The sequence below is a fragment of the Cajanus cajan genome, chromosome 4, assembly GCF_000230855.2.
Source record: "Cajanus cajan strain Asha chromosome 4, NIPB_CcT2T_4, whole genome shotgun sequence".
Taxonomy (NCBI): domain Eukaryota; kingdom Viridiplantae; phylum Streptophyta; class Magnoliopsida; order Fabales; family Fabaceae; genus Cajanus; species Cajanus cajan.
In genome coordinates this window covers 33,282,196-33,297,520 of record NC_138520.1, presented here as the reverse complement: position 1 = coordinate 33,297,520, position 15,325 = coordinate 33,282,196, and the positions used below count along the sequence as shown (strand labels likewise).

Genomic DNA, 15,325 nt, shown 5'->3' with positions numbered 1-15,325 from the left:
TGAATCACTAAAATATTTGAGGGGCCAAGGTAAATTAAATAAAAGGCATGCAAAATGGGTTGAGTATTTGGAGCAATTTCCTTATGTCATCAAATATAAGAAAGGTTCTACCAATGTAGTAGTTGATGCCTTATCAAGAAGGCATGTTTTATTAAACACCCTTGGTTCTCAAATACTAGGGTTCTCAAATCTTGATTTTGCTAACTTTTATCTTCTATGTATTCAAAAGCCTTACCAAGGTTACTATATTTCTAAGGGGTTTCTTTTTAAAGAAAATAAACTTTGTATACCCCAAGGATTTATTAGGAAACTTTTGGTAAAGGAGAGTCATGAGGGTGGACTCATGGGGCATTTTGGACTTGAGAAAACTCTTTTTCTATTAAAATAGAAATTCTTTTGGCCTCATATGAAAAGAGATGTCCAAAGGTTTTGTTCTAGATGTATAGCTTGTCTTCAAGCTAAATCTACGGAATTTGTGACGACATACAAATGTTGACTAAAATTCCGTCACCGACTTATTTATTATAATATTGTGACGTATTTTTGTGACGGAATATTTATAGATGAACTTAATTCGTTACAAAATTTGTCACTAATTTTTTTTTATTTAGTGACGAAATTTGTGACGGATTTTTTAGAGACGAAATTTAATCCGTCACAAACTTCAATAAATGATACTTCGTCACAAAACTTAAAATTCCCTCACAAAACGCGTCACTATTAGAGACGATATTGTTTCCATCACAAACATTCATCACAAATATTAATTTTTCTAGTAGTGATAGTTTTTGTTGAGTTTATGTAAATAGTTGAATAGAGTGCACATCATTCAAGTGTTGTAGCTCCTTGAGTTGGCACCAGCATGCATCAATGGGAGTTTTGTACCGAGATCTGATTTGCTTGCCCCACTCATCAAATTCATTGGAGTAGAGAGTAAACGAGTAAGAATGTTAGATGTGCACTAGTGGTCCCAACTGTTCTCAACCAGATTAAGCAAGTCTAGCTCACTTAGCCATGCATTCTCAAATCGAAAGGCCCATTTGGTGCGCTTGACATGTTTTATGTAGAGATTGAGTATAATAGGATGATGGCCCGATCTCGAGGCTATGGCTGTGTGAAAGCTGTAATGGGGAAATAAATCCAGCCATGTTTTGTTTGAAAAGAATGGCGTGATTCAAGAGGGGGTGAATTGGATCAATCAACATTTTTAAAAAATTTATCAGAATCATGGATCTTTATTAAAAAAATATTTTCTAAAAACAATTTCCAAAGAAGTTTATTGAAACCTTGGTATATGGGATATGTTCCTATTTACTTTTATAACACTTTTTTAAAGATTCAATTCACAACCATGTTAACATGTGTTGTATAAAATTGCAGATGCAGCTATGAGCAACCTGAAACACCGAACAAACGTTAGTAAAATTCCCCTGAGGCGTGTGATGGCACTAACCTTAAGGACTTATCCACGGGATACGCGCAAGGGCCCCAGGATACAACAAGGTCGTCTCAAGAAATTGAGGAGCAGAACTGAAAATTAGAAAATTTGAGAACTCATAAAGAAGGAAGAGAGAAATGAGTTTTGTGGGTGAGAAAATAGTGTGTCGAAGGCCTCTATTTATAAAGTCTCAGAAACCCTAACCAGAGGCCTCTATTTATAAAGTCTCAAAAATCCTAAAAAAACACGTAATTAATCTGGAAATTAAAGAAAATAAATCTAGTAATTAAAGGAAATTAATTCGGTAATTAAAAGAAAATTAATCCAAATTTCTAACGGTAAGATATTAATGACAGAATCAAATTTGAATTTGAAATGTGAAAAACTGCCATTTTCAAATAAGGTTTCCTTAATTAATTAAAAATAATTTAATGTAATCAAAATAAAAATATTTCCAGATCTCATTTTCTTTTGGAATATCATATATGTACAACAATCCCCCACATATTTCAAAAGAAAATACTTTATTTTTTATTGCATTAAAAATGAGAGATAAAGAAAAGAAAATGAGTTCTCATATTGACTGTAATACATTGGACCTGGTGTAGCAAGCTATATGAACCAGTCCTAGATTGATAATACTTAACATACAGTGAGATTGGTGTAACAAGTTATATGAACCAAAACACTTAATGTATATTAGCGGTTTTATCAATCATATTACACCCCCACAATTCTTGCAGTTATCCTTGTTTTGCACTACTAGGCCATGCGCGTGCCCGGTATTCATGAGTGCTCTAGAGATCTCGCCAAGAACTCATGCAAGCGGCCCCACTTGACACTCATATAGGTGATTTCATCAAGTGCATGCTGCAAATCATACACCACCCATAAGAGATATGAAAATCATTAAAAGTTTTATAATGTGTTAAGCTTTCTCATCATAAAGCTTAACAATAAAACTTACCCTCTCAGTAATGCAGCTCTAGCACTTTCTCATATTTTAGGAAGAGTCAAAAAAATATTAAAATTGATTAAAATTAATTTAGTGCTAGCAGAACTGACAAGTAACTTTATTCATGGGATCTCCAATCACAAAGGTTGGGTTACCATCACTTGTTTGTTTACAAGTGGCTTAATAAAGTCTCATTCCCCTCGATGTTTAATATAACAATATCTTCCTTAGGGATTTAAGTGATAGGATCGGCCGAATCCATTATTAACTTCACATAATCGATAAATTCAATCATTTTATATAAGCAATTGCTTTACTACATTATTTTCAATGTTATATTCCCAATGGAATATTTACTAAGAGGTTTTTCAACCACTCAGCCTCATAATCAACCATATCAAGAGAAATAAACTCTAACTCAACAATTATTTAATTGGTTGATCTCAAAGTAATTGCACCACATCCAAGTGTAGTGACATAACCACAGATGGATTTTGTCTCATTTTGATCAAAGATCAAATAATAATCATCATTGTATTTCTAATACAATGGGAAATCCACCATGTTGAATACCATCAATTTATGGTATCTTTCCAACATCTTAGTATTAAAAATTATAATATAGATAATTTCACATTTTATTATGCAATTAAAATATTTAATCGATTAATATACTAGACCAATACTAGTTATCTTCTCATAACGTGAAGTTTCTCTCTCATGTAATGTCATGTAGGTCAAACTCATATATCATGTATTACCTTGAAAGCAAATAACAAAAATATACTAGTCATCAAATCAAGTATTGATCACAAAAATATGAGGGAACTTTAAACCAATATCTCAAAACATATAGCAAATATGTTCAACATCACATAAAGTAATGTACCCAAAGCTCATCATATATAATTATATTGGTGTTAAGGGGAGTTTCATCTCATTTATGAAAATTAATAACAATAACAAGGTGTATTAATAATTAAATATTCTCATCATGAAGAGAATCTCAAATATTAATTGCCTACATCATTTCTCATACGATATCTCGCAATTACTCTTCTCATCCTCTCATCACACCTCATTTTTTCTCTTAAGTGATAGTACTTTTCAAGATCATACTATACCACTAGTTATATTTGTCAAAGCTATATTAATCAACCTCCAATATTATATCTATACTTTATTTATTTATTTTATAAAAAAAATTACCTTTTGACTTTGCAGCTAAGCCAAGGAAACCTCACTTGCCTAGTCACATTCTGTAACAAATTTCATATTGTTTAATGTGGTTGTACTCACCGATCAATATACTCATTAAATTCATTGAGATCAACAGTCATCGGAGAACCCCTAAGGTCATCCACCTTAGATCTCTCTTCCTCGGCCTTCTCCTTCTTGTTGCTGTCGTTCGTCTTTTGATTCCCGAATGTCGGTGTTCCCTTATCCATTTTTGATTTCATGGATTGATTATCTGATTTCAAAAATTAGGGTTTGCACCACCTTTGCCGATGAAAGAAACCAAATCCAAAAATTACAAAATCCCAAAAAGATTTTCATGGACAACATAAGTCCTTAAGATTGTTGTATAAAATTGCAGACGCAACTATGAGCAACCTGAAACACCGAACAAACGTTAGTAAAATTCCCCTAAGGCGTGTGATGGCACTGACCTTAAGGACTTATCCGCGGGATATGCGCAAGCCCCCCAAGATACAACAGGTTCGCCTCAAGAAGTTGAGGAGAAGAACTAGCAATTAGAAAATTTGAGAACTCATAAAGAGGAAAGAGAGAAATGAGTTTTGGGGGTGAGAAAATAGTGTGTCGAAGGCCTCTATTTATAGAGTCTCAGAAATCCTAAAAAAACACGTAATTAATCCGGCAATTAAAGAAAATAAATCTGGTAATTAAAGGAAATTAATTCAGTAATTAAAAGAAAATTAATCCAAATTTGTAACAGTAAGATATTAATGACAGAATCAAATTTGAATTTGAAATATGAAAAACTGTCATTTTCAAATAAAGTTTCCTTAATTAATTAAAAATAATTTAACGTAATCAAATTAAAAATATTTCCAGATCTCATTTTCTTTTAGAATATCATATATGTACAACAACATGCACTGATTATACCTCAATTAAACCTCTAAACACACAAAAATATTAATCACATGTGAACATATGTGAAACAAGTTAATTATTCAACTTAAACATTGCACAAAGTGAAAGAGTAAAGATGAAAGAGAAGTGAAAGATTATTTATCCTAGTTCAACTACTCATATATATCCAGCTTCTCATACGCTATTAATCTCAAGCAATGATTCAAACATAATATTCATGAGCGTAACTCGACATATACCAAGAACTAAATCACAAAACATTTAGCAAAAGTAATTGCACCAACATTCAATCATAATACCAATTTAGCTAATATCAAATTAGCCAATACCAAAATTAAAAACTACCAAGCCATAAAATTCAACACGCATAAAATTCAAATTGTTCCAGAATTTAAATTGTTCAAAGACACATTAAACTTAATCCAAACGAAAATGTGCCAGAATTAGAAATATTAACACCCAATTGAAATTAAAATTCAGAAATTTAAAAACTAGAAACTAGAATCCTAAAACTAGAACAACAGCTTAAAACTTCATTCTGAGTCCTCTTCAATTCCTAGCTGGGCCTTGATCTTTGCTATCTCATAGTCCAATGTGTCAAACCTATCAAGGATCCCAAAGAATTCTGACTCGTGCTTCTTGTTCATCTCCATGACAACATCTATCTTATTGAGCATTAATTGCTTAAATGGTGAAAAAGCCTTAAGTTTTGGTTTAGCTTTTGGTTCCAGTTCAACTTGGGGGCAGAATATCCTCATCATGAGATGGTACACACCATCATCATCTGTGGTTGGCTCAGGTATGGGTGGAATAACACCCTTGAAGATCCCCTTGTCTTCCTGTTTCAACATTCCCATATGATGAAGAAACGCCCTCTCAATCCTATTAGAGGCATGGAGAATTATCTTTTTCTCCCCCTAAAGATTTATCCCTGTATATTTTCAATCACTTTTGACAATAACAAGGCATAAGGAATAGGACTATCCTCCTTACTTATAGCCTTCCAAATGTAGTCATTAACAACAAAGACTCAATCAACCTTTTCCTTCTTTTTAATCACATACATCAACAAAATATCATTCCTAGACATTTGAGCATGATTATGTAATCTTGGCTTAAGCATCCAAGCAATAATAAAGAAAATTAACCAGGAGCTTTTCTTCATTCCACCAACCAAAACCTTACTATTGGTGATCTCCGAATTCCTCTGACAGTCCTTAAATCATAGGCACAAAAAAAATAAAATAAATAACAATACAAAAAATTAGAAATTGAGAAGAAATGAAAAAAGAAATAATCACTCCTACCCATTACTCAAATCATCAAAATTCGATTAACGTAAGTTATAAAACTAAATAAGCCGATAATGATTAGATGAAAAATCCTATTTAACTTGATAAATACATTGAACAATAAAAATAGTTTGAGAATTTACCGATTATAAATAGAGAACTCATAAGTTGTTTTCAAAGAGAGAGAAATGACAGCGTTGTGTCATAAAGTGAGGGATAAAAATGTCTAATGAAAAGTAGAAACTACAATAAAATATCCTCTTTATAGATTGTTATAGATGTTGTGTTATAAATCAATTTGATACTTGATATGTATTAAAAAAAAAAAGACCTAATTAAAAAACAAAACTTATTGGGTATAAAAGTAATTAATTTGTAATTTCAATTGAAAAATATCTTTATAGTGTGTTTGGATGAAGAATTTTACAAATTCAAGGATTTTTAAATTCTTGATATTTGAATTACTTTGATTTCAATTTCCTATCATTCTTAAAATATTTTGTTTGGATGAGTTAATTCAAATTTCTTAAATTTTAAATTGTTAGGTTGAATATAATAATTTGATTCCATTATAATAAAATTGATTTTAAAAATATATTTATATGTTGAGATTTTTAAATTAAATTTTATAAAAATAAATATTAATCCATTTTTAAATATTTAATAATTTTAAAAATTAATATTAGATAATATTTAATAATTTTAAAAATTAATATAAGATAATATTTAATAATTTTAAAAATATTTTTGAATCTCCAATAATTAAAAGAATGAAGAGATAAGATAAAATATATATGTGAAATAAGAAAAACAAATATGAGGAATTTTAAATTCTCCCATTTTTGGGAGAATTTGAAATTCTACTATTTTAAGGAATTTCACAAATGCTTGAATTTCAAATTCTTTGTAAATTTCTCATCCAAACAAAGCATTTCACCTCAAGAAATTTGAAATTCTTCAAATAAATGAATTACTCTATATAAATTTCTCATCCAAACACACCATTAACGTAAACCAAAGATTTTATCCGTGAGATTATGAGCATTGTGTTACTATACACTCTGGTAATATTAATAAGTGAATAGATTAAAATTATCCTTTGAAAACAAATTGATGTGATATTAATGGATAATATATATATATATATATATATATATATATTTATATTTTACTGTATTTAGAAATGAAATAAAGAAGTTTGAAATATAAATTATAACAAAATAAATTTTATAAATATATTACTGTAAAAGAAAGGGCATACAATTTATATAAAAAAAATGTTTGGGGGCATATGATAGAATAGAAATAGAATGGGTGGGATGAGATGGAATAGTAAATATAAAAGGTGAGTGGGTGGAAGATGCGGTAGAATATGGCGGGAAGGGGAAGGGGAAGCGATTCGCTGTTGAGCCTCATCCGCAATTTCGCGGCTGAGAAATCTGAAGGAGGTATTTCTGTTATTTCATTGCTTTTGCCTATTGGCATTGGAAGGAAGAGGTATGTATGAATATGATATTATTATGATGTTTGCAATTGAATGGCGAAGAACGAAGAGTAGTGAGTCTGAGAAAGCAGATCGAGAAGCTTACACGGGAGCTGAGCCAGGCGAGTGCGGAGCTTGAGAATGCCAAGCGAGCCAAACAAGTGGTTGAACAGGATCTTAAAGGCTTCCAACTTCAATTGATTTTGAGTGAAGCTTCGGCTCAAACACTAGAGGTTACTTAATCACTTACTCTTTCTCTCACTAACTCACTCTTAAGTCTTAATATAATTCAATTCTTCAACACACGCAGGCCAGGGTATCTCTAATTCAAGAACAAATCTCTGCCGTTGGATCTGATTTGGAAACTATCAAGGTACACGCTCTCTGCTATGCTATGCCTATGGCCTATGGGATTTTATTTAAAGTGTTTTTCTCATTGGACCTAATTGTTTGCATGTTGTGCTTTCATCACTCAAGTCTGAAGAAGCACATTTGCGGTAACACATCTCTGCTCTTTCACTCATTTTCCAACTTCAATACACTTACCACTTACAACTCTTCCGTGTGTTCTTGCAGTGACCAGTTCTTCCACAACATGCTTCATCTCAATGCCAGCATAAGGTTCATCGCGTTAATCACAATCTTGTGCATTATATATGAAAGCTTACGTTTTTGGAAACAACTTTTGCAACATTGCCACATGTAGTTACTAATCCTTCGGTAAATGCAGGAATTTTCAAGAGAGCATTATTACTTACGACATAGAAGCCGTTGATTGCGCAGCCTCTAGAGGTTTTTTTTTTCTTTTCTTTTTAATTCTTTTCACTGTTATAAATAATGAGTGTTGGTCTATTAGCTTTATATGTAAAAATATGGAACATGAAAAGCACAAAACAAAACTAGAGGATACTCGTGTTATAGGAGAAGGAGATTTGTTTTAACTTTGTTTCTGTCCCTTCACACAAAACTTTGTTTGGACAAGTAGAAGCAAATTGTCTTTTCTGGTACTGATTTCTGTGCTACAATATTAATCTACTTAAATCTTTTTGTCTGGAAACTGAAGATGCCTTTTGATATTGTTTTAGATGCACCAAAAGTAATATTGAAAGAGAATGATGCTGAAGTTGCTTTAAGGGCTCTTGAAAGTACACTTTTGGAGGTAATATGCCAAACTGCTAAAGTGGATGAGGAATACCAAGCAGAACAAAAGAATTATAAGAATGTAAGTTGAAAATCTAATGCTAGACTGTCAAGGTTCCTTATCCTTATTTTCGTAGATTTTACTTTTTATCGAGTCAAGGAGAACCTGCAGGTCCAGCAGCAATTATTTGATTATGAAAGAAAGGTGTCTTTAATGAGCATGATAGTCATGGAAACAAAAGAATTGCAGGATCTGACTATATATCCTTACAAATATTTAACTAGTTCATTTGTTTTGATGGTCTCTGCTTCATAGGGTACACAACCTAAAATTATTTTACAATACAACCCATAAAAGCACTACTTTGACGATGCATAATTGTACATGAAATCAGTCAATTTAATGGGTGTATTTCGTTATCATATAAATTAGCATGTTCCATTGTTGTTTTTTTTTAGGAAGCATGCTCCATTGTTAAAAGCTACTATTTCGGCATGTTTCATACGGAGTTGTATGCATAGAAACAATAGAAGGCAAACTTCAGCTGATCACTATCTAGATTTTTGTCATTCTGTAAATTTCATAAAGCATAATAATTAAAAAAAAAAAGAAGATATATATTCTTTGTCAATTTTAATACAAAAGAGAAGCATGCTACTGCTCTATCCCTCCTCTCCCTAATTTTAGTACAAAAATTACTTTAGTTCACATGATCTTAGCACCATTAATGTAGATAAAGAATTTTAATTGATTAATTGGGGGCAGCTGAGTTATGTACTTAACTGGAAACAAGCAGTCTTCTAAATTAGAAGCAACATACAGTTCACTTGGTGAGGAGCTTCAAAGGAGATGTATGTGTCCTAATTGTCATGTGGACAATTTGGAGTCTTTCAGTGAACTTCTGGCAAATCTGGAGAAATGACATGATGCAAGTAGTCTACTTCTCTACCAAGCATGTAAGGCGTGGGTCGCATCGCATTGTAATGACACTGAAATACTGAACTTTGCTCATATCGTGTGTTTTGAGTTTGAATAGACTTTTCATTCTAGTTGACAAATGAAGACCTGTTTGTATGGAAATAGAAAACAGAACAAATTGGTAATGCATTATATTGATTCTTCTTTCTCATGTTTGTTTCTCATAGATTGCATTAGCTACTAACCAATAATATCTATAAAATTTGCAACTTCTGTATTGTAATATGTTGAGTTGGCAAGACTGCTCCACAGTAGAGCTAACTTAGCAAGATACATCTTGATTCTTGAAAGGGATAGTACTCACTATACCTAGACAGTTTCCATCAATGCAAAAAATGTATTTGTAGAAATTTATGAAACGAATTATACACCCTTTTTCAGATAATCAAAGCCTCGATGACGTCATGTATCATCATTTAACCATAGTCTTGTTGTGTTGGCACTTAACATTACCTTAAATTCTTCCTTAAGAATGACAGTAAGGTCAGGTTTCCCTCCTGGGTTTTACCCCAGCCATAATGGGAATCAAGAACTTAGAACCCAGTAAGATCATAGTTTTTTTGGGGGGGCAGAGATTAGGTTTATTTTATTTCTATTATTATGAATTATATTGTTATTTTATGGCGATTAAAAGTATTTTATGAACTTCTTACAAAAAAAGGAATATTTTTAATAAATTTTAATTTTTACATTTTAAAATATTCGGGCTCATGGATTGGGTTGGACTAGAAAAAGTTTAGCTCAATGTTAAATGGGTTGGCCTGACCAACTTGGAAATCCATAGATCCATCTAACATGAATGGGTCAAGTTAGTCTAAATTAACAACTCTAATAAAATGTTTATCGAGAAAATATGTATTTACAATGTTTGGAAGATTAATTCTCAAAAATAAAGATTAATTATCAAAATTATTTTAAGATATAAAAAGCTTATAATAACTGTGAAATCTCTAGAAAATCCGAGAGAAAAGAATGATTGAATGCGAGCGGAAAAAATGCATTCTGTTTTCATTAGTCGTTTTGAACAGTTACAAGAAGCATTATATAGCTATTGGCTAAGCTAAACTGTAAAGTTAAGGAGCACATCTGTTAACACCCCCCGCAAGCTAGAATGGATGTTAATCATTCCAAGCTTGGAAACTAGATATTGAAATGGTCCTGGAGCAAGTGGCTTAGTGAGTAAATCTATAGTTTCATCCTTAGAAGGAATGGGCATGAGATGCAGCAACTTAGACAGAATTTTCTCGCGTACCAAGTAACAATCAAGTTCAATATGTTTGGTTCACTCATGAAAAACTGGGTTTGCTACTATATGAAGTGTAGAGTTTCTGTCACAAAAAAGCACAACAGAACAAGTGAGTGGAATGCCAAAATCTCGAAGAAGATACACCAACCACTGAGCTTCACAGCTTGCATGAGCTAAGGTCCTATATTTTGCTTCAGAAGAAGATCTTGTTACAGTTGATTGCTTCTTGGATTTCCAAGAAATCAATGCAGAACCAAGGAAGAAGCAGAAACCCGTGACAAATCTTCGTGTATCAGGACAAGTTCCCTAATCTGAGTCAGAAAAAAACAGTAAGGTGAAATGAAGATGTGGTAGGAAAGAAAAGACCTTTTGCAGGATTGCCTTTGATGTATCGAAGAGTGCGAAGAGCTGCTTGCAAGTGAATGGAAGTAGGATTGCTGAGAAATTGGCTAAGCTTGCTAACAGCAAAACTAATGTCTGGTCTAGAATTTGTTAGATAAACTAGCCTGCCAATGAGTCTTCTATAGACAGAAGCATCAGGAAGAGGTATCCCATCGGTTTTAGAAAGCTTGAGGGAATATTCCATTGGAGTGGAAAAAGGTTTGGAGGCCAATAATCCAGAATCTTGCAAGAGATCCAATGCATATTTCCTCTGATTAAGGGAAATACCTTTAGAAGATCTAGCAATTTCAAATCCCAAGAAGAACCTTAAAGGACCAAGATCTTTAATACCAAATTTTTTATTTAACAAGGATTTGATCTGGTTTATCTCAGAAATGTCAGACCCTACAAGTATCAAATCATCAACATAAGTGAACATAATTGTAAAACTAGTAAGAGACCTCTTGGTGAATAAGGAATAATCAGATTTTGATTGAACAAAACCAGCAGCAGGCCATATAAAGATTTGGTTAACTTGCAAAGCAAGGCAGGATCAGAAAGAGGCAATCCAGCTGGTGGTTTCATATAAACCTCCTCATCTAAGTCACCATGCCAAAATGTTGTATTAACATCAAGTTGTTCTAAGTGCCAATGTTGGATAGAAGCATTCTTATGGTGGTTATCTTAACAACAGGGCTAAATGTATCAAGGAAGTCAATTCCTTTAGTTTGAGTGAACCCTTTGCAACTAAACGGGCCTTATACCTTTCTATAAACCCATCTGCCTTGTGTTTGATTTTAAAGATCCATTTGCAGCTTATGGTCTTCTTTCCCTTAGGCAAGTGTGTCAACGTCCAAGTATGATTCATATCCAAAGCAAGTAATTCGTTCTTAATTGCTTCTTTCCAACAATCAAATTTAATGGCCTCTTGGTAGGTTGAGGGTTCAGAAACACGAGAAACAGATAAACATAAATGTTTATAAGAAGGAGAGAGAAGATCATAAGAGATAATTTGAAATAGGGTACCTGACCATATAAGATGATGGTGTAATGAAGCACCAGTCAATGCACAATGATAGTCTTTCAAATAATTTGGAGGCTTTAAGGCTCTGAGATTTTCTTTGCTGAACAGGAGGTGTAGAAGAAGCAGGGACAGTAGGTAAAGGCATATCAAAAATAGGTTCAGGTTCTGCTGGAAGGTTAATTTGAGATGGAAAAGATTCAGTAAGGGTGTAAGTGAATCATCTGGGGGAATGGAAGGTAAAGGAAAAATATCTTCAATCTGAGTAGGAAGGTTTGGATGGGATTGAGTGAAAGTTGAAGGTAGTTGTGAAGAGCCTTGAGATTGTTTTTGAGGAAAAATTGTTTCATAAAATTGTACATGTCTTGATATAAAAATTTCCCTATTCTTTAAATCATATAGAACAAAGCCTTTAACACCTCTTTGATAGCCAAGAAAAATGCATTTTCGTGCTCTGGAGTCCAGTTTCTTTCTGTTAAAAGTGATAGTAGATGCAAAAGCAAGACATCCAAATACCCTTAAATGTGAAATATCAGGAATTTTGTTGTGTAGCACATAATAAGGTGATTTTTTTGTCAAGCAATGAAGAAGGTGTTCTGTTAATTATATGGACAGCTAAGGCAGCAGCATAACTCCAAAAACAGTGTGGCAAACCAGAATGAAACAGTAATGACCTAGTGATATTTAAAATATGTTGATGTTTGCGTTAGACTAAGCCATTTTGTTGTGGTGTTTTCACACAACTTTTATGATGAATGATCCCTTTTTCAGCATAAAACTTAGAACGATTAAATTCAGGACCGTTATCAATTCGAACAAATTTAATTAGTTTACAAAACTGTGTTTGAAAAAGAGTAACAAAAGATTGGACTAAGAAACCAGTTTCTGATTTTAATTTCATAGGATAGATCCAGGTAAAACGACTAGTGTGTTCTACTATGGTAAGAAAATATTTGTGATCATGCAAAGATGGTGTAGCAATTGGACCCCAAATGTCAAAATGTACAAGATCAAACAATTCATAAACAGAATCACTATCAGGAAAGGATAAATGCTTCTGTTTAGAGAAATGACAAAAATCACAAGGCAAATTAGTTTTATCACATTCAATAAAAGGGTACAACTGTTTCAAAGTACAAAGTTTATCATGAGAGATGGCCAAATCTAAAATGCCAAAGATTATTCTTGTAAGAAAAAAAATTGTTTACACCGTGTAAAATGGTTTTGGGACAAGACTTCATTGTGTAAAGACCGTGTTGAACTTCAACTACACCAATCATCCTCATGGAACTTGAATCCAGAATCTGACAATCATGAAGGGAAAAAAGAAAATTTACAAGGTAAGGAACGAATGAGTTGAGAAACTAAAATAAGATTCAAAGTGAAATTAGGAATATAAAGCACATTGGTGAGAAATAGAGATTTAGAGAAAAACACTGTGCCAGAAATATTGGTTTGAATCTCACCACCAGTAAGTAGTTTAACATGGATAGGAGGAATGTGTTTATGACTTTGAAATAAGGACAAATTGTTACAAAAATAAATAGAGGCTCTTGTGTCAATGATCCAAGTATCTTTGGCAAATAAAATGTACAAGGTGCAAACAATACCTGAGGATTTGTTCACAAGAGAAGTAGAAATGTGATTAACCGTGGTACCATTCAAATTTGATTGTTGTAAAAGAGCCATTAAGGCTTGATGTTGCTCAGGAGTCAGAGTCATAGTTGGAGCAGAAGGCACTCCTTGCTGAGAAAGGACAGTAGCAGTATCATCACCTTCATCAATATTTTTGAGTGATTGAACATTATGAGCAGAATGAGAATTCTGCATATGAGGTGGATATCCATGTTTCTTATAGCAAGTTTCAATAGTGTGACCAGGGTGATCATAATGAGTACACACTTTAGAACTTCGGCCACGACCGCGACCCCTACCAGAAATGGAGGAGGACTGAGATCGAACACCAAAACCACCACGTCCTCGTGTCGAGGAAGGAAAATAAGCCAAAGTATGAGGATCATCAACAGGTACACCAAATTGAGGCTCTTGTTAGATCAGAAGTGAGAAAACATGATCAAGATCTAGTATTGACTGCATCATCATGATTTGAGAACGAACAACAGAGTATTGTTCATTGTTCATTGAGTCCTTTAAGAAAAGGAAGGACACAATCACCATCGCGATAAGAACATATAGTAGGAACATAATTGCAAGAAACTTGATCTCGCAAGAACATGAAGGTAGAGGACGAAATTGGTCCAATTCTTGCCAAAGAGTTTGCAATTGAGTGAAATAAGCGGTGATATTGAGCGAACCTTGACGAAGAGCGTTGATCTCTTCTTGGATATCAGAAATGCGAAAGAAGTCTCCCTGGTAGTAACGTTTTCGCAAAGTATTCCAGATCTCAATTGCGGTGTCCATCCAATGAGCACTCGGAGCAATACTAGCATCAAGAGAGTGAACAAGCCATGACATGACAATGGAATTACAGCGATCCCAATGGCCAAACATGGCAAAACCAGGAGGGGGACGAGGAAGAGTGTCATTAATGAAGTGAAGCTTGTTCTTCGAGCCAAGGGTTGTGGAAACATCACAAGACCAAGAATGATAATTGGAACCGTCCAATTTGATCAGAACGAGAGGAATTCCAAAGCTATCACCTCTGGTAAGGAAGTAACGATTTGACGTATCAAGAACCTTAGGAGGAGGAGCCGCCATGGAGGAAACAGTGAAGAAGGCTAAGGTCGAAAGTGAACGATTAAGAGATCAAGATGTAATGAACCATAAAAGGCTCTGATACCATGTGAAATCTCTAGAAAATCCGAGAGAAAAGAATGATTGAATGCGAGCGGAAAAGATGCATTCTGTTTTCATTAGCCGTTTTGAACAACCGTAACGAATAAGAGACATATAAGAGTAAGATACTATCAACAATGATACTCGTTACTTTTAATTTTGTTCAAATTTTTTATTAAGTTAATTAAACAATTACATTATAAAAACAAGAGATAAATTCTATTAAATGTCAAACTAAGCATAATATAACAAAATAATGCTTAGGAAGCATGTCTAAGTAAGTCAAATGTCGAGAACATTAAGACATGCAACACAATTATAATAATGAATCATCTAATAAGGTATAGAAAAGTAGACATCACAAAATAACCGTATAAAGTTTAATAAAAAAATTTAAAATATCTTTTTATTGGTTATAGTTTTACTTTACTTTTTAGTTTCTATAATTCAAAATATATTTTTTTAGTTTTTATATT

The 15,325-nt window shown here is 33.1% G+C and overlaps 2 protein-coding genes across 7 annotated transcripts; one reads left to right on the top strand and one right to left on the bottom strand.

The window, feature by feature from the left end:
- The first annotated feature begins 7,120 nt into the window (after positions 1-7,120).
- LOC109792637 (spindle assembly checkpoint component) lies at positions 7,121-9,556 on the top strand. 3 transcript variants are annotated; one of them, XM_020352057.3, is made up of 9 exons: positions 7,121-7,251; positions 7,350-7,519; positions 7,597-7,659; positions 7,764-7,783; positions 7,863-7,907; positions 8,017-8,078; positions 8,372-8,508; positions 8,599-8,687; positions 9,220-9,556. In XM_020352057.3, exons 1-9 carry the CDS (start codon positions 7,176-7,178, stop codon positions 9,347-9,349), a joined length of 792 nt encoding a protein of 263 aa, XP_020207646.1. In that variant the 5' UTR covers positions 7,121-7,175; the 3' UTR covers positions 9,350-9,556. The 3 variants fall into 3 exon arrangements, with proteins under 3 accessions (XP_020207646.1, XP_082928586.1, XP_020207647.1); XM_083072460.1 differs by having other exon boundaries at positions 8,587-8,687; XM_020352058.3 differs by lacking the exon at positions 8,599-8,687 and having other exon boundaries at positions 9,224-9,556.
- Positions 9,006-15,071, bottom strand: LOC109792638 (retrovirus-related Pol polyprotein from transposon RE2). Of its 4 annotated transcripts, none has more exons than XR_014433040.1 (2): positions 13,664-14,986; positions 9,006-9,492 (listed from the first exon to the last, which is right to left on the bottom strand). XR_014433040.1 is itself a non-coding variant. In XM_083072461.1 (2 exons), exons 1-2 carry the CDS (start codon positions 14,769-14,771, stop codon positions 9,365-9,367), a joined length of 531 nt encoding a protein of 176 aa, XP_082928587.1. In that variant the 5' UTR covers positions 14,772-15,071; the 3' UTR covers positions 9,006-9,364. The 4 variants fall into 4 exon arrangements, 2 of the variants coding, with proteins under 2 accessions (XP_082928587.1, XP_082928588.1); XM_083072461.1 differs by having other exon boundaries at positions 14,369-15,071; XR_014433039.1 differs by lacking the exon at positions 9,006-9,492 and adding an exon at positions 13,132-13,357.
- Positions 15,072-15,325: the final 254 nt, after the last annotated feature.